The 20,184-nt window shown below is 41.9% G+C and overlaps 1 protein-coding gene across 6 annotated transcripts in view; it reads right to left on the reverse strand.

Moving 5' to 3' along the window:
* FAM184B (family with sequence similarity 184 member B) overlaps window positions 1-20,184 on the reverse strand; it is a 55,361-nt gene that overhangs the window by 22,801 nt on the left and 12,376 nt on the right. For 5 of the 6 annotated variants that reach the window (XR_008974580.1, XR_008974579.1, XM_057426631.1 and 2 more), the window contains exons 2-3: window positions 11,472-12,218; window positions 3,689-3,799 (exon numbers count right to left, since the gene is read on the reverse strand). Coding sequence is in view for 4 of the 6 variants with exons in the window: in XM_057426631.1 (XP_057282614.1) it covers window positions 3,689-3,799; window positions 11,472-12,218 (858 nt within the window). In the remaining 2 variants the exon portion in view is untranslated. The remainder of the gene's footprint in view (window positions 1-3,688; window positions 3,800-11,471; window positions 12,219-20,184) is intronic. The other variant, XM_057426632.1, reaches the window with a different exon arrangement.

Below are 20,184 nucleotides of genomic sequence, written 5' to 3' on the forward strand. Positions count from 1 at the left end.
GTTTTGATTTCTTTGATACCTTTGATTGGAATACACCACCTGCACGCATAGGAATTATCCTGTACACAACATTTTAAAGCAGACAGCATTTGCCAAAAAGAACTGAACAACACAGAAGGCAAACACCTGAGAGGGATAAAATATGTATTCCCAGTTGGCAAAAAGTTTAAAGGTGCACAGTTTACCTGAGGAAATTACTGCCTTGTAGAGGGTCTGCTTTTATTTTGGCAGAATATTATTTATTCAGCCTGTTACGGCTTTTCAAATAATGACACTTTCTGGTACAAATATTTTGGTAGATGTCCTAATCTGGAAAATTTGCACCACTTGGCCTGCAAGTGACTATATATTATGGCTGTAGCAGGTGGATAATCTAATACTAACACATCTCAGGTATTTATTTCCAGATTAATCCATGTCCGCAGATTTGCATTATGACTGAAGGTGTAATCAGAGTCAGGAACACCACATAAGATATGACATTCTCAGAGCTACTTGGGAGTCACAGTGTTTTTTCCGTTTCATTCTTGATCTTGAGAACACAGAGAGAGGCATACCTAACTACTAATATATGATATATAATATATATTATATATCATATATAATATAAAATATGCTTACTTCACATTCCAGTCTGCTTTAGTTACCATCCTTACCATCAAGCAGGCAGAACAGAAACAATGATCTATTCAACCCTGTTTCCATTCAATTCTCTTGCTCGAGGGAGCAAGCAAGCAGGCCCTTTTACATACCTACCCACACAACCCCCCCCAAACCGAGAAGTTACAGGCTTTTTAGAAAAGACAGGCCCGGCAGGCGGGGAGGGGGAGTCGCCCTTTATGTTAAGGAAAGGCTGGAGAGTATGGAACACTGTCTGGGGACAGGTGATCAGTTAACAGAGAGTTTGTGGGTCAGGGTTAAAGGGAATATAGCTATGGGAGACATTACTGTGGGGATCTGTTACAGACCGCCTGATCAAGGAGAACCTGCGGTTGAAGCACTCCATAGACAGATAGGAAAAGCCTCACACTCACAGGCCCTTGTTCTCATGGGGGATTTCAACCACCCTGACATCTGTTGGAAGGACGGTACAGCCCGGCACAAGCAATCCAGGAGGTTCCTCGATTGTGTGGAAGACAACTTCCTTCTGCAAGTAACAGAGGAGCCGATAAGGAGAGGTGCCGTGCTTGACCTCGTGCTCACCAACAGGGAAGGGCTCGTTGGAAATGTGGTGCTCCAGGGCAGCCTTGGATGCAGTGATCATGAGATGCTCGAATCTGAGATCCTCAGGACAGTGAGAAGAGGTGCAGCAAGCTCACTGCCCTGGACTTCAAACGAGCAGACTTTGGCCTCTTCAGGAACCTGCTTAGTAAGGTTCCATGGGATACAGCCCTAGAGGGCAGAGGGGCCCAAGACTGTTGGGCGATATTCAAGGATCATCTGCTACAAGCTCAGGGGTGTTGCATCCCAACTAGAAGGAAGTGCAGCAGGAGGGCCAGGGGACCTCCTTGGATGGCTAAGGAGCTCCTGAGGAAAATTCAAAGGAAAAAAGAGCCTTATAAAAGCTGGAAGCAATGACAGGCAGCCTGGGAAGAATACAGGGATGTTGTCCGGGAAGCTAGGGACCAGGTTAGGAAAGCCAAGGCCCAGTTAGAATTAAACTTGGCTAGGGATGTTAAGGATAACAGGAAGGAATTCTACAGGTATGTAGTGAATAAAAAACAGACTAGGGACAACGTAGGCCCCCTCAGGAAGCTATCGGGAGAACTGGCTACACAGGATTTGGAGAAGGCTGAGGTTCTGAATGACTTGCCTCGGTCTTCACTGGCAAAGGCTTTGACCGCACTGCCCAAGTCTTGGAAGGCAGATGCAGGGACTGTGAGAATGAAGACCTTGTGCCCACTGTAGGAGAGGATCTGGTTAGAGACCATCTTAAAAATCTGAACGTGCACAAGTCCATGGGAACTGATGAAATCCATCCTGGGTCCTGAAGGAGCAGCCACTGTCCATCAGATTTGAAAAATCATGGCAGTCAGGTGAAGCTCCTGACAACGAGAAAAAGGGAAATATAACCCCCATTTTCAAGAAGGGGAAAATGGATGACCCAGGGAATTGCAGACCAGTCAGTCTCACCTCTGTGCCTGGCAAAATCTTGGAGCAGATTCTCCTGGAAGGCATGCTAAGGCACATGAAAATCAACAAGGTGCTTGGTGACAGCCAGCATGGATTCACTAAGGGGAAATCCTGCCTGACCAATTTGGTGGCCTTCTATAATGGGGCTACAGAACTGATGGACAGGGGTAGAGCAGTTGATGTCATCTACCTGGACTTGTGTAAAGCGTTCGACACTGTCCCACACAACATCCTTGTCTCTAAATTGGAGAGACATCAGTTTGATGGATGGACCACTCTGTGGATAAAGAACTGGCGGGATGGCCGCACACAAAGAGTTACGGTCCATGGCTCAATGTCCAGCTGGAGACCAATAGCGAGTGGCGTCCCTCAGGGATCGGTGTTGGGACTGGTCTTGTTTAACATCTTTGTCACTGACACGGACAGTGGGATTGAGTGTGCCCTCAGCAAGTTTGCCGATGACACCAAGCTGTGTGGTTTGGTTGATACGCTGGAGGGAAGGAATGCCATCCAGAGGGACCTTGACACACTTGTGAGGTGGGCTGATGCCAACCTCATGAAGTTTAACCATGACAAGTGCAAGGTCCTACACCTGGGTTGGAGCAATCCCAGGCACAGCTACAGGCTGGGCAGAGGAGAGATTCCGGGCAGCCCTGTGGAGAAGGACTTGGGGGTGTTGGTTGATGAGAAAATGAACATGAGCCAGCAGTGTGCACTCGCAGCCCAGGAAGCCAACCATATCCTGGGCTGCATCAAAAGGAGCGTGACCAGCAGGTTGAAGGAGGGGATCCTGCCCATTTATTCTGCTCTCATGAGACCTCACCTGGAGTATTGTGTGCAGTTCTGGTGTCCTCAACATAAAAAGGACATGGAACTGTTGGAACAAGTCCAGAGGAGGGCCACAGGGATGATCAGGGGACTTAAGCACCTCCCGTATGAAGATAGGCTGAGAAAGTTGGGGCTGTTCAGCCTGGAGAAGAGAAGGCTGTGTGGAGACCTCATAGCAGCCTTCCAGTATCTGAAGGAGGCCTATAGGGATGCTGGGGAGGGACTCTTCATTAGGGACTGTAGTGATAGGACAAGGAGTAACGGGTTAAAACTTCAACGGGGGAAGTTTAGATTGGATATAAGGAGGAAATTCTTTCCTGTTAGTGTGGTGAGGCATGGAATGGGTTGCCCAGGGAGGCTGTGAATCCTCCATCCCTGGCAGTGTTCAAGACCAGGTTGGATGAATCCTTGGGTGGTATGGTTTAGTGTGAGTTGTCCCTGCCCATATCAGGGGGGTTGGAACTTGATGATCTAAAGGTCCTTTCCAACCCTAACTATTCTATGATTCTATGATTCTATATATGTAATTTATCAAAATAAGTAGGCTTGTTGATATCTTCATAGATGTTCAGGAGCAGTAATTCTTGTTATTGCTATCCAGAGTGCCTGCATATTTTCTTGAATGACAGTCACAGCAAATATGATTGAAATCTAACCAAAAATCTCTCAGATGAGAGGACAAATGAAGAGTCTTTTTATTACTGGGTTATATTTATGTCCAGTTTACCTCAAGTGAAGAGTTTTGAAGTTTCCCAGCTAGGACTTCTTTCTCTTTCTCTAGTTGGTTTAGTTCACACTCAGATTTTCTTTTAAGTTCCTCTAGCTGTTTCTGCAGCTCCTAAAGTGAGAAAAAAGGGAAAAAAAAAAGAAAAAAGAAAAAAGAGCATGCAATATCTGGGACAGAACATGATAAAGCAGTTTACACAGTAATATATGTTACTGTTTATACAATTATACATGCTACACTTTTTAACATCCCTTATGTATTATTTAGTCAAAGAAGTATTAATAGTTTGGCCTGATTTCTGGTTCTTTCTAGTACTAGTGTTAGCCAATACAGCTCATATAATCCTAATCTTCTACTGGAAGCTTCCCTGAGGCAGAAAATTGTTCAGCATGAAGAATCAGACTGTTTTGCCTTCAGTGGTGTTAGTGTTCAAAAAGAATTTAGTATGCAAGAACCACTCACAAGCTCTGAAACTAATAAATATATGTTGATCATACATAAAAGTAGATGACTAATGGGCAATTAGTGGAAAAGCATTATCTTACAGTGGAGCATTAATGGGTATCTTAGTGGAGCATTACTGGATAACTTAGTGGAGCATTAATTTACAGCGGGTGTTAAGAAAATCCCAGAGAGGAAGTAAAAATAAATAAAAAAATAGAAGACGACACAATCACCTTATTTTTTGAAATAGTTTTTGGAATATCAGTGATACGTATGCAAGACGGTGACCAAGAAAGAGCCTGTAGAAAGTGTTTGTAGCAAATGTAATTGTTTACTAAAGAAAGACTGAGTGTGCAACTTGTAGAAATGTCCTGAAGTGATATATACTACAAGTGTGTAAGTGTGCTTGTTCTGCCTATTTGTGCCAATTTGCTCACTCAAAACATATTCTACCATAGTTTCAGACACCATAAATGTGGGAAAGATAGGAAAAAAACAGCAATTAAACACCTCCCTTATCCTCTACAGTCCCTTCTCACAGTCCTACTCCTGCCCCACCTCCATTTTTACAGCAAAATTACTTAAGAATTCAAGATAACAGAAAAGGTACCTAAAACCTAAGAAACTGAGAATTGTTGAGAGGATGACATTATATTAGGAAACAGAAGCACAGGCAACACTGACGTATTCCTTGCAACTCATAATTAAATAAAGGAGAACATACTAGCATTTCACAGTTAAAACCTGGATAGCAGTTAGGTAGCAATTCAAAAGATTAACAGAGACACATTAATATTGAAAAGAAAAAATACAGTTTTGTGTGTATGAAAAGAAGAGGATATAATATTATCCTCAAATAATAAGTTCTCTGATTAAAACCTGGAGATCTGGTGTTTGCAGCATTCCCACTGCAACTTTGCCAATTTACTGGCTTCTCTATATCTTAGCTTTTCTATCTGGAAAATAGATGTAATAATTCTCAGACAGTTGTTACAAGCCTTAATTCCATCAGGGGACATAAACAGCATTATTAATGATAAATATTGCAATGCTAACTTTTCCTAACTCAAGCAAAACTTAAAATTTTTACTTGATTCTTGATTTTAATATGAATCTCTGAGATGGTTATAAGCAATAAGTGCCTACTAGTATGTCTTTTTTTAATAAAGTATTTGATGTTTAAATTTGATCTGACTCGCATGAAGACCTACAGCTGGCATCATTTTAAATATACCTGTATAAACTGATTCACATAAGTGAATGCTCAAAGTCCTTTTCATAAAGCTTACACTTCACAGTGCAAATGTGTACCCTGAAGCACTGCATTTTCAAGTACTGATGAAACATGAGCACTTTCACTAGCAGTAATTTACTCACACAGGTTTGAGAAATGAGATTACACAAATGTATACACTTCAGCAAGTTCATAGGCAGAAATTAATTCTTCTGACAAGCACTTAATTCCTAGTCTTCAAAATCTAGAAGGTACTATGAAGCCCAACATTTAGTGATAGGAGCTGCATGCTTTTTATGGCTTCCCAACTTGTCAGCAAGCAACTGAATTACTTTCAAGTAAATGTGAATCTCGGAAAGCAGCACTAAAACTGGGAAAAATAGGTACCAGTACATTCTTGGCACCAACAAGGGTCTAAAGAACACTTGACCTGATTGTCCAATTCTACAATATCTTATTTTTAGAAGATATCTGACAAACACAAAAGTAAATGAGGAGACAGAAATTCAATTCCTCCATAGTTTATGCCCACATTTGGCAAACCACTTGGGCATGCACCAAGTTATAAGCTTCAATAAGCATTAAGCATGTGCTGAAAACTAACCACGTATTTCAAGGTTTTCCTTCATTTGAACAGATTTCAGCTCATATTTAGTTTCCTACTGTACAGTGTCATTACAGATGGCAAATTTCCTGAAGCCAAAGAATTCAGCCACAGACAGCAGTTTTCATGAAAGAGAAACCCTTTGAAGAATCTCTTAAGCCAGTCACTGCTAATGCATACTGACAACAAAATTTACAGCTCAGCCACTTATAATTCATTGAGAAAAGGAATTGCTCAGGTAACGTGTCTGAGTCCATGAGAACATGAATCTTCCTTCTGACTCAAGTTAAATGAGGACATACAGATGTGGGTATTTGTAACTCCTCATCATTTCACTGGTAACACCTGTACTCTCAATCATTTACCAACACTTGGCAGAATTAGATCCTCTGCCACAGTGCAAAGTTTTGATTAATCAATATAGCTGAGTATTTCAAAGCAGCAATCCATGGAAATTCAAGTCAGAAATTGGAATACACCTTCAATAAGGTTTTCTTTAGGAAGGACCTTACATTAGTCACTCTAAAGGTCACATGCAAAGCATGCAAGGATAAGTGTTGCTAAGAAGACAGCTCATCACATCAAGGATAAATTCACCTTCCTGCCTGTGGAGTTTTTCATGGAAATACACCAGTTTGACTTTCTTTTTCCTCCCCACCCCCCACCCCACCCCAGTAAGACTGTAGCAAGAAAATCCTTGCATTTTATGTTAATTCAAAGTGCCTCCAGTGAGGATAATTCAAACGATGGCACTGTGACCAATAAGATTAAAAGCAGATGAATTAGAGCATCTATAAATAGAAGAACATTCCTACCTTCTGCATTTTTTTCTTTCAGCTTCCATGAAGTTTTAGACTGGCTTTATTTCCTTTGCATGCTTCATTACAAGGTCTTCCAGCCCTTTTGACAGCTATTCCTTCAGACAAATCTTTTCCTTATGGAACTGATGCTTCCCTTTACAAGGCAAGTTCTCTGTGCCTTTTATTCATATCCTCTTTTTAAATGGTTACAGTTTCCATAGTCTATAAAACACACTAACTATATAACATGACAAAACTAGGGTAGAATTCTGTGGTCACACTAGTCTATTTTGTAGTGAATATGCTATTTAGGTAGACGTAGTCCGCTGAAAAATACTGGCTTTATTTTAGTTAGCAATGTAGAACTGTAGTGATTCAGGCCTGTATGCCTCTTCTGCAGACTAGGAATGGGTTTTACTTTTGCTGCTCTGGTTTGAGTTGGGTGTGTAACTCACTTCCAACCAAGCAGGCTTCCTCAAGGACAACCTCAGTTCTGTGAAAAAGTACAAAGGGCAATTTGTTTTTTCGTATGTCTCTGATGTCAGGTCCAATTTTCCAGAATGTTAACATAACAGTATTATAGGAGAACTAAAAAATTCAGAAAAGATTTGGGGCTGGACAGTTGTTTAAGGGGAGACATTATACAAAGGGAACTCTCAGGACACATACGTTCCTCATTGTAGTGAGTTTATTCCTGCATTATTCCTGCATAGCTTGTCAGAAGAACTGTTTTCTGTAGTTAAAGAAACCAAATCAGCATTCCAGCTTGACCTCAACAGAGAAATTCTGCTGGGTACAGAAGCAGTTGAACACTCTGCCCTGGTCTAGCTCAAGGATGTCAGTAGTTTCTTCACTATCACTGCAGCAACTCATTTAGTTCAGGTTATAAACACAAGCCAGTGTTCCACTGGATGAGGTCAGAGATCTGGGAATCTTAGAGGACTGAATGCTGTAGAATAACCCAAAAGCCATTACAGAAAGATGATACTGATTTCAGTACTTTTGGTATGCCATGCCTTTGAATAGTTGAGAGCAAACCACCTGTTTAAGCTCTTGCACATCTTCAGAGCAGCTCCTGTTCTGGCCTCTGCACAAGCCATTTGCTGTTATTTGATGTTTCAGTTCATCTACTTTATTAACAGCTTCGCTTTGGGATTTCAACATTGTTTCCATATCTCCTGTGGTATCAACATTTACATTTCAAATAGCACAAATAACTTGCAGACTTTCCAATGTGAGTGACTACTGACAAATACTTCAGTATGACATTGACAACAATCTTACCTGCTTTTTGCAGGATTTCCTTCTCTTGAAGTAGATCTCTTTCTTTGACTACACTTAGATCTTCCTGCAGTTGTTCCACTCTGCCTTCTGATTCCAGAATTTCTTGTTGTGTTCACTTAAGCTACACTTCCAAATCCTAAAATATCCATGACATTACTTCTATTTTTATTAAATATGTTTCTTTTTTTTGTCCTCTGAACTAAATGGTCATTTTCTCTCTCAGTGTAGTTCCACAATATAAATTTTTCACCTACAGAGCTGGTTCAAATGCATTTTTTGTCTTCCATACCCTTAAGCTGTCTCTGCTGCCAGAATGTTTGTAATGTGAAGCCATTCCCTCAGATGTAGTAGGCATCATTGTAAAGTGAACACTCATCAAGAATTACGTCAGACATCTTTCAAGTGATTAGCCTAAACTTGGAACGGGATATACTTCCATTAATTTCATGACAACTCATGCCAAAAGTTAATGAATATTAGTTGGTAAGCTTCTTTTCCAGTTGCCGAAGTACAATAGTTTGTAACATAATGCAGGTGCCTAAAACCAGGAATATCAGATCCTACAGACTTGGCTGGGAATTATCTGTCCATAAATAAAGCCAAAAAATTGAACCATATTTAATGTTTTATTTCTGCATGTTCTAGTCCCAGTTTCTACATGCCCAATATAATAATGCAATATCCACTCAGACAAAATTGCCATTTGTTCCTGTATGAACATTGAGTAAAACCTTATGTATTAAAACAAACTTGTGTTTAGCACTCTTTATAGTTGAAAACTGAAACTCGTTTCTTGTACCTCCAGCATATGCCAAAATTCCAAAACTAGACAGATCAGACTTAATGACTTTTTATCCTTTGTATTCGCTCTTCCACAGTAATAATAATAACAAAATGCACGAATGTGATGCCTTTCATCTAAAGGCCTCAAATCTCTTGGCATACACTGAGAAGAAAACAGAAAATTCACCTTGCTTAAACATGAGTCCTTTTGTCTTTTAAGCCTTATAATAGCTTTTCTTGCTAGTCTTTACTAATGATCAGATGTACTAGTGATCAAAGAAATGTTTCTGTTTGCCAGTCTGCCCCTTGTTCACAGGAGTGTGAAAAATCTATTAATCTGTTTAATGGTGGCATCAGAAACAGTCAATTCAGAAAGGAGAAACTTTTCTTTATACATTCAAGGCAATATGGTCTGGTAGTATGTAAATCAGACTCATTCCAAAGACTTAGGGGATCTGAAATGTGCAAGGTGAGCATGTCCCTCAGAAAGTATTTCAGTTTTATTCAGATGATACTGAAGTTAGAAATTAAATTGCTAATGACACCACCTTCTTATTTTCAGTTCCTATGTGTCCTGGGTTTAGAAGTAGCAGTCATTTTTCTCCTTCTTAGTAGCTGGTGCAGCGCTGTGTTTTGACTTTCGGCCTGGGAACAGAGCTGATAACTCTGATGTTTTAGTCTGACCAAGGACTTTCTGAGCCTCATGCCCTGCCGGGGAGGAGGGGAAGCCAGGAGGAAGCAGAGACAGGACACCTGACCCAAACTGACCAAAGAGGCATTCCATACCACAGCACGTCATGCCCAGGATGTAACTGAGAGTTACCCGGAAGGGCTAGGACTGCAGGGTTGGACAAGGTCAGTGCTTGGTGCTTGCTCGGTCAGTGGGTGGTGAGGTGTTGTATTCTCTTCCCTTGTTATTTCCTTCATCATCATTATTATTGGTGGTAGCAGTAGTGATTTGTGTTATACCTTAGTTACGAAACTGTTCTTATCTCAGCCTGTGGGAGTTGCATTATTTTCAGTTCTCCTCTCCATCCCTCCTGGAGTAGGGGGAGGGAAAGAAGGGGGGGGAGTGAGTGAATGAGCTGCCTGGCTGGTTTTAAACCACAACACTATGTTTTACGTAATGTATTCCTAAAAGACTGCATTTCTTACATGGTAAATAGGAAGAATAAATCATGTGCATAATTTTTCATGTCTCCATTTCTGCTGAATGTTACTTCAAGTACCCCCAAGAAATGAGGATTTTACTTTCCCTCTTTCCATCTGTCACTTCTAACTTCTACAGAGCCCAGACACTTTTCCGTGTTGAAACAGATATAATTTCCCTGACTCAATTTAGAACAAACTGCATCTCTGCCATTCATTATAACCTCTGCACTTTCCTGCAGAAGTTAGAGGTTGTTCTGCTGCAGAACTACACATTAAGAGAATAGTCTAAATAATATTGAGGAAGGTGTATTCAATTCACCCTCTGATCTTGTGAAATAAAAGGGCAGTGACTGAACTGAAGGCTGAACTTCCTCAAAGAACATCCTCAAAGATGGCACAAAACTCTGCACCATCAGCAAAATGATACCGACAGTCAAGATGTGAAGGCAGATAGTGAAAAGAATCAGAGTTGTCTTGGAAGAACACAGCTGACTGGGGTGACCACACTTCATACAAGGTTCTGGGGTTATCTGTCTCTAAAGGAAATAAATCTTTCCCATCAAGAAACAGTTATTCTGAAATACTCCAAGTCTAGACCTTCAAGGTGTTTTCTTATCTAATATGCATGATTGCTGTCATAGGGCTGGGGATGGGTCTGCTAGGTGAGTTTATGTGATGGGGAGGACCAATAGTATGAGAAGGAAGTGGAACTGTTGAGCACAGAGCATGGCTGGGTGCTTCAGCTTCAGTGCAGTTCATCAGTGTCTCTCCCACATCCTGACCTTATGTACCAAATCCAGCTGGTTGGCAGACTGCCCATGATGTGTCATCAATGCAATTAAGCAGAAAGGGGCTGCAGAGCTGTGCTGCAAATGTCTGAGGTATACATCAGTGAGAGTAGACAGGCAAGTGCAAGATTAGAACTAATGGTGAAAGTCTCATGGCTCTGTGCATAGAACTCCACAGGTTTAAAGGACACTTCATTAAACATCACCTGGAACAAGCCACTATTGCAAGAGTCATAAAATACAACACACTTGATTCCTAACCTGTCAGCTCAGGTTTCTTACCCAAACTTGTTCATGTCCACGTACTAAGCTGCTGGCAGCCACAAGGGAAAAGAAGAATGTACTCTGTAAATACCCATTGCTAGCATGAGTGCCTGCCTGGTGCTCTCTTCACATTTCTGGGCAGGAAAGGTAAAGCTCTGTTCAGTCAACACATGAATTTGTATTTTAACTTACTCCTCTCTCAAGGAACACAAAGTCTAGTGTTCAAAGAGTTCTTATGAGTTACTAATAATCCCAACTCTTTTTTTAAAACTCTCAGCACTATCTTCCTCCTAAGCCTCTAAAATTGCTTTAGTGCTTACAATGCATTTGATTCAATATATTTAAAAGACCTCCTCCTCTGTCAAATTTTTAAAAACTGATAATTTGCACTTTTATAGAAAGAGATAAAGACCATAGTCTTATACCCTACCTGTATTCTCTCCTTCAGCTTCTGGGAATGCTTCTTCATCTCATTTATCTTCTGGTTTTTCTCCTCCAGGTCTGCCTCCAGCTTCTTTACCTGCTGCAGCAAAAAACCTTTCTCAGCCTCTGAGCTCTTCCTTTGCTCCATTTCTCTTTGTTGGCAATTGTTTGTTTCTATCATAGATTGTTGAGTAGCCTTTTTCAAAGTCTCTTTTTCTTTCTCACAAGAGGCTTGCAGTTTGCTTGTTTTCTGAGTATATTCTTCACTTGCTCTCTGGTTTTCACTCTTCAGGTTTTTCATCTCATTTATTAAAGGTTGTCCTTCCACACTGTATTTCTCATCTAAAATCACTTTTTCATCTATATTTTGTCTTCTGGATGCTTTGCATTCATTTACCAGCCCATCAAATTCCTGACTTAAATGTAGAAGCTTGTTTTCAAAGTCTGTGTCCACAGAAAGGACTGTTTGCACTTGTTTAATTTGCGTTCTTGGCTCCCTCTCTTCCACCTGCTTCTTGCACAACATTAACTCTGCCAAGGCTTCTTCCTTTAGTCTCTTGTGCTGTTCTACTGCAATTTCAAGGGCCTGAATATGCTTTCTTAGCAACTGCTCTTCTTCAACTTTGCTTTTACACTGGAGAATTGTTTCCCTTGTCTCAGCAAGAATGTGCTGAATTTCTTCTTCATGAGCCTCTCTCAGAGCCTGTATACTAGCTTCATGTTCATCATTCTTAGTGTTCAGGGCATATATCACCTATTGAGAGTGAGAAAAATAATAGGAAATTAAAGTATCTGGTAAATGGAAGCCATTAATTCTGTTACTGTATGTATCAAGTTGTTAAATTCCAAGTTGTTAAACTGCTCCAGTTTAGTGTTTTGCTGTTGTTTCTTTGTGTTGCTTGTTTCTTTTCACTAGAGACAGACTGGACAATTATAAACTGCAAAATCTTCTAAGAAGTGTTCAGACAATGTGTTGGGGTATTTTCCTCTCACTTTCAGTAATAGCCATAAATCTCAGAAATCAAGTTTTAAAGGACTTGAGTGAGCCTCTGATGACAATAAGCATTGTTTCAAACAATTGATTTAAACCCTTTGATGCTTACTATTATTCTTGAAAATGCAAAATAATTCTCATTACTATAATACAAATTATTAGCCCAAGCATGCTTCATCTATTACCAAAGTCTCCTCACAGAAGATGTTGCACAAACATGCTATTGCTTTGGAAAGAAAAAGCTATTAGAAGCCCAAAGAGTTCAGAGTTAAACCTGGTAAATGTGCATGTTAAGCTTAAAACAGTTTCATATAACTGCAAAACATAGTAACTGCTCTGAAAATAACACAGCTTGTTTTTACAGGCCCCATTACTGCACAGGAGCTGATCCAGTTACTACTGAACATAGTTAGATTCATATACTCACAGAATAGTTAGGGTTGGAAAGGACCTTTAGATCATCAAGTTCCAACCCCCCTGACATGGGCAGGGACACCTCACACTAAACCGTACCACCCAAGGATTCGTCCAACCTGGTCTTGAACACTGCCAGGGATGGAGCATTCACAACTTCCTTGGGCAACCCATTCCAGTGCCTCACCACTCTAACAGGAAAGAACTTCTTCCTTATATTCTATCTAAACTTCCCCTGTTTAAGTTTTAACCCTTTACTCCTTGTCCTATTCACTACAGTCCCTAATGAAGAGTCCCTCCCCAGCATCCCTATAGGCTTCCTTCAGATACTGGAAGGCTGCTATGAGGTCTCCACGCAGCCTTCTCTTCTCCAGCCTGAACAGCTCCAACTTTCTCAGCCTATCTTCATACGGGAGGTGCTCCAGTCCCCTGATCATCCTCGTGGTCCTCCTCTGGACTTGTTCCAACAGTTCCATGTCCTTTTTATGTTGAGGACACCAGAACTGCACACAATACTCCAGGTGAGGTCTCATGAGAGCAGAGTAGAGGGGCAGGATCACCTCCTTCGACCTGCTGGTCACGCTCCTTTTGATGCAGCCCAGGATACGGTTGGCTTTCTGGGCTGCGAGCACACACTGAAGCCGGCTCATGTTCATTTTCGCATCAACCAACACCCCCAAGTCCTTCTCCGCAGGGCTGCTCTGAATCTCTCCTCTGCCCAGCCTGTAGCTGTGCCTGGGATTGCTCCAAGCCAGGTGTAGGACCTTGCACTTCTCATGGTTAAACTTCATGAGGTTGGCATCAGCCCAATTCTATGAATGTTAGTTTGGCAAATGAATTCTATCCCCACTGTAATTAGACTATTTAGGCTAATGAGATGCATTAGTTCATATTTTTGTAGCATAATACAGATCAAACTTCTGGGATATAAATCTATCAAGTTCTTCTATATGTTTTAGTTATGTAACAAAAACCAGACAGCTAAATTAGTAGTGAATTAAATGTAAATAAGGCCTTTTTATTCCTTCTATTGACACTGTTGACTTCGCTTCTGTACTAAAAATTCATCTGGACTACAGTGACCTAAAAATGGACAGAGGGCATAGATACAAATCTTCTATTTCCTGCATGCTATCTATCTGAAACAGCTTCACAAGATGGAGTTGAATTCATCCAAGACTGTAAAAGCCTGAGATTTAAGGAGTTATACAAGAATTTCACCAAGACAGGCACTGCAAAAGGTGAACAGAAAGGACTCCGATATCAAACAATTTGGCCTTTCTGATTATCTACATACATGTGTTTGTTTATTTACAGTGATTCATCTATGAATAAGCACAATATTTTAAAGTGTTTATATCTAGTTCTGTGGTAGCCATAGGTGTTATGATAGTAATACAGAGTAATGTAGTGCTCTTTTTATTTGAAAGCAATTCTGTGTTGCCAAACTGATCAATTTTAGAGCTGCTTTTTATAAACTGTTTTATCAACACAACTGTTAAGAGCTTTACACAACATTGACCAGCAGTGTTTACACTCACAAGGTACAGATACTGAAATAATTTTCCAGTATTTTTCCTTTCAGTCCCAGGTTCATCTCACATAATTCTAGTCTCTTAAATGACATATCTGGAATAAGAATAGAGTAGCTATATTTGGTAGGGAGTGAAAAGCATGTGTGAGGGGCTTAAATTTCGTAAAGTACAGAGCAGCAGCCCTCTAAAAACTAAATCGCTTAAAAAGGCTAAGATACTGAAGAATTAGTTTCAGCACTCAAGCTTGAAGATTAAATTTAAAAGCATGCATTTTCAAATCAAAACTCTTTGTTGTGGTACTAGCCACTATTGAACGGAACTGTAGGAATAATAGAGCAGGGAGACCAGTTTCTTCCACTGTTTTAGATAATTCACTGAAGCTGTTGGTAATGGTCTAATGCTTAGTGGAATTTGGGAAATCTCTATGATGAAGTCAGACTTCAGAGGTATCCAAATGCCACCATCAGCCTGAACACAACATGAGATAGGCAGTGCTGATTTACTAGATAAATTCATAATCAAGAGTGGAAGTTTGAGTCACAAGGGGCGGAAATTCATCTCTGTTTTGCTGGTAGAATGAAACACAGAAATGTGATCATCAGCATCTGACCTAATTCATTGAAGAGTTGCCCACACTAATTATTGGTCATTTTAAATCTGTGGGCAAAGTTAATCTTCTTGTAGTTTTTATGTCTGTCCCCCAAATAGTTAAGTAGGGTTCATAGAATTATATTAGTGGGGAGAAGAAATCTGCTCAGTATGTTGCAACTATTTCTGTTTCAAAGGAAAAATAGTTAAAAATCATAGAATCACAGAATAGTTAGGGTTGGAAAGGACATTAAGACCATCAAGTTCCAACCCCCCTGCCATGGGCAGGGACACCTCACACTAAACCATACCACCCAAGGTTCTGTCCAACCTGGCCTTGAACACCACCAGTAATGGAGCATTCACAACTTCCTTGGGCAACTCATTCCAGTGCCTCACCACCCTTACAGTAAAGAACTTCTTCCTTATATCCAGTCTGAACTTCCCCTGTTTAAGTTTTAACCCGCTACCCCTTGTCCTATCACTACAGTCCCTAATGAAGAGTCCCATCCCAGAATCCTTATAGGACCCCTTCAGATATTGGAAGGCTGCTATGAGGTTTAACGACTCAATGATTCAATTTTGTGAAAATGTTTCATTACCCAGATTTTTAAAGGAAGATCTTTAAGGAGTCTAAAATTGCAGACATGTTCAGTGCTTTCAACGGGTTAGGTTTTGTTGGGGCTTTTTTTTGTGTTTTGGTTTGTTTTGGTTTTGTCTTTGTTTGGGGTTTTTTTGTTTGTGGGTTGTTTTTTTTTTATGATTCTAGATATCAATCTGAAGTTCTCCCCTTCCAAAATATGTTTTAAAATCTTGTTACAGATTATGATAAACTGACATTGTCCAATTGTACAATAAATGAAGTAAACAAAAAAATACATCAAGGAAGTTTTTACTTAATTCCTGGTTTTTCGAAGTATTTCCTTACTTTAAATACAGTAGAATTTGGAAACCTCTCCAATACTGAACTGTTGATTTAATTACAGCCCTCAGTGAAGCACATGTGGTTTAAACCCAGTCAGGTAACTCATTCGCTCACTTCCCCCCCTTTCTTGCCCTCCCCCTGCTCTCGGAGGGACGGAGAGGAGAATCGAAAAGAATGCAACTCCCACGGGTTGAGATAAGAACAGTTTAGTAACTAAGGTATAACACAAATCACTACTGCTACCACCAGTGATAATAATGATAAAGGAAATAACAAGGGAAGAGAATACAACACCTCACCACCAGCCGACCGATAACTCGCCCCCCAAGCCCGACCAAGCTCCGACCGATACCTCCTCCAACCCTGCAGTCTCCCAGCCCTTCTGGCTAACTCCCAGTTACATCCTGGGCATGACGTGCTGTGGTATGGAATACCTCTTTGGTCAGTTTGGGTCAGGTGTCCTGTCTCTGCTTCCTCCTGGCTTTCCCTCCTCCCTGGCAGAGCATGAGGCTCACAAAGTCCTTGGCCAAACCAAAACATCCTTGTTATCAGCTCTGTTTCTGAGCTGAAAGTCAAAACACTGCACTGCACCAGCTACCAAGAAGGAGAAAAATGACTGCTACTGCTGAACCCAGGACATTATCCACCCCTTATTCCATACCATTCACGTCATGCTCAGTTCCCACATTTTCAATATACCATCACTCTTATCTTAGTGCATGGACCAGTCCCTATAAAGCTGCTGCGTCCATCTGGTCCATGATGTCAGGCTTCATCTCTTGTAACAGTCAGAGCAGGAGAGACTGTGTGCAGTGTTCACACTCGTGAATAACCTGGGCAATAGTGTCCATTGCTAAGTCCACCCCTCGATCATGAGTCCATCTCTATGTTGCATCTCTGCTCTGATGGCCTGAAGTGCCATGGGCCCACCAGGCTTAAAATAATTCACTGTCCCCTTAAACAGTTTCTGCAGCTTGTTGTTGGGGACTCCACATAGCTGCCTTCCATCTCCAATGCTTCCAAAGCACTGGAGGGGCCCAGTGGATTAGATACTTGCCCATACTGTCCCACACGCCCTGCCACTCATGACTGTTCAGCCTTGGGGAAAACCTCTTGGTCCCCCTATATTGTTGTCTAACCCCAGGCAAGACCCAAACCTGACTCTGCTTAACTTTTGAGATCAGACAAAATGGTTGTGGGTAGAACACAGCCTGTGTGTGTGCCAACATGCTGATCCCCATCACAATCAGCAGGCAGGTCCCAAGGATACCCAAAGGCCATTCAAAACCTTCAGAACTCTCAAACGATGCTGCTGTACTTGTCACTGGGGCTGGTGTAGCTGCTGTGCTTGCCGGCTCTCCCACCACCAGCTTCTCTGAGTCCAGCTCTTCCTCCTCTGCCTTGCTGGGAAATGCTGCGTGGTCTCCTGCATCCTCCTGGGGCTCGGCGGGCGGCTTCCGGGAAATGCTCTCGGCCGTCGCGGGGCTCTGCTCGGCCGCGGGGCTCGGCTCCTCCGCGGGGCTCGGCTCCTCCGCCGCCTTCTCCCGCTGCTCGGCAGCCGCCTCCTTCTGCTCCTCGACCTCCCCGACCTCCTCCACCGGCAGCCGTCCCCCTCGCGGCCTCCGGCCCCGCTCCCGCCGCCGCTTGGTGCCCGGGGCCGCTCTCCCGGGCCGGTTCGGCTGCCGCCGGCTCCCGGGGCCGCTCCCCCTCGGCTCCCCGCAGCCTCACGAAGATGGAGAGTAGGGTGAGGGCCAGGACGGTGAAGAGCAGCCGGACGGCCAGGTACAAGTCCACGGCCACGTCCGTCCCGCCCTGCTGCTGGAGCCCGCCCGTATTACAAGCCATTGCCATAAAGCACAGTGAGACAAGAACCTTAGCCCAGGCCCCACACTTGATAAACACTATCACAGCAAATACCGGCTCTACGTAAGTTACAACATTCTGAAGCTGTGAGATCAAGAGAAACAACTCTGATACCCAATAAATCAGCATTGTGACGAATGACTATTAATCTGGTCAGATCTGTCGTTATCTCAACCCTTCGTGCCCCACGTTGGGCGCCAAAAGAACTGTCGTGGTTTAAACCCAGTCAGGTAACTCGTTCGCTCACTTCCCCCCCTTTCTTGCCCTCCCCCTGCTCTCGGAGGGACGGAGAGGAGAATCGAAAAGAATGCAACTCCCACGGGTTGAGATAAGAACAGTTTAGTAACTAAGGTATAACACAAATCACTACTGCTACCACCAGTGATAATAATGATGAAGGAAATAACAAGGGAAGAGAATAAAACACCTCACCACCAGCCGACTGATAACTCGCCCCCCAAGCCTGACCAAGCACCGACCCATACCTCCTCCAACCCTGCAGTCTCCCAGCCCTTCCGGCTAACTCCCAGTTACATCCTGGGCATGACGTGCTGTGGTATGGAATACCTCTTTGGTCAGTTTGGGTCAGGTGTCCTGTCTCTGCTTCCTCCTGGCTTTCCCTCCTCCCTGGCAGAGCATGAGGCTCACAAAGTCCTTGGCCAAACCAAAACATCCTTGTTATCAGCTCTGTTTCTGAGCTGAAAGTCAAAACACTGCACTGCACCAGCTACCAAGAAGGAGAAAAATGACTGCTACTGCTGAACCCAGGACAGTGAAGCACATTTTTCCAATCAAATATATCCTTTCTTGGACACATATATTATAACTTCTTTAAAAACACAGTGTTTGTTGCAGGTTGCGCCACTGATGCAGATCTGTGATAAACACAGATAAAATAAATGCTGTTTCTTCCTAATCCAGATTAAAGCATTATAGAGACTGGATCAAATTTTGCTGTCCTGTAGCTCACAGGTGAGATTCACATAGAGGAATTTTTAAAATGTAAAAATATTTCTTCACATGTTCTACATACTTTGCTAATTAAAAAGCCTTCAGAACCCTCAGGCATCCATGAATTAATAATACCAGTTTCTTCTACTGCAGGCACCAAGATTTAAGTTCTTTGCTGCTGTAAGCAAATTCAACAGTGGGAATACATGCAAAACTTTCTCAGAGCCTTTGCTGCTACTGTGTTAAGAAAAGAGCTGTTGCTTTTTAATTCCCAGTTTATTATGTGTATACTTTGAGAAAAGAAAAGCACAGTATTCTAGGGGCTGTGGAGATTTCAGCTGCCTTGAAGTTTTCTCATCCTAATAAGATGCAGTTCATACTCTTATTTTGTTATGACTAAAGATATTCTCTACTCAGAGAGTCAGTTTTCAGAACAGAGATCATGATGAAGCCTCTAGAGCACTGTACCAGCAGCTATCCTACTTCATATAGCTATTACAATTTTGAAAAATAAAGTATCAAAAGTGATAGTTGACTACAGGAGTTGCAGAAGAGCTTCACAAACAGTGGTAAAAAGACATATAAAGTTCAGTCTAGATAAATGTAATATAATGTACTTTAAAGGAGAAAATTAAATCTTCCATACACACTGAGTCTGAAATTGCTCAGAAAAAATCTTGGAGAATGTCTCTGAGCAACCTGATCTAGTTGCAGATGTCCCTGCCCATTGCCGTGGGGTTGGGCTGGATGACTTAAAGGTCCCTCCAGCCCAAACAATTTCATGATTCTATGATGAGAGCCTAGTCCAGCTATTAATGCTTAAGATAATTTTTAATTATGCTTCGATTTTAAAATTTTAAGCATTCAAATGTAAAGCTTTAAGCCCCACAAGTCTCTGATGGCACTGATGATGTTTATATAACGAACAATGACTGCTCTGGATGACAAAGAGGCACATGTCACTATTCCAACTTGACTATACTGCCTCACCACAACCTGCCTGTATTCGTTGCTCTGGGGGCACAAGCCAGCAGGAAGCTGTTCTGTTCTCCAGTTTGCATTCCTCACCTTGAAAATCAGGGGACAAGGACTGTACCCACTGCACCCAGAGTGAAGTGGTGACGCACTGTAATTGCATTGCAATGCCCTGTAGTTTTGAAGACAATTTATTATGTTTATGAAATACTAAGGCATATAGCATCTTAGTAAAATCATTTAAACATTGTATAGAATCATAGAATGGTTAGGTTTGGAAAGGACCTTTAGATCATCAAGTTCCAACCCCCCTGACATGGGCAGGGACAACTCACACTAAACCATACCACCCAAGGATTCGTCCAGCCTGGTCTTGAACACTGCTAGGGATGGAGAATTCACAACCTCCCTGGGCAACCTATTCCAGTGCCTCACCACACTAACAGGAAAGAATTTCCTCCTTTTATCCAATCTA

This window comes from Pezoporus wallicus, unplaced genomic scaffold (genome assembly GCF_028554395.1).
Source record: "Pezoporus wallicus isolate ANWC-B61680 ecotype Strahan unplaced genomic scaffold, APGP_CSIRO_Pwel_v1 scaffold_13239, whole genome shotgun sequence".
Taxonomy (NCBI): domain Eukaryota; kingdom Metazoa; phylum Chordata; class Aves; order Psittaciformes; family Psittacidae; genus Pezoporus; species Pezoporus wallicus.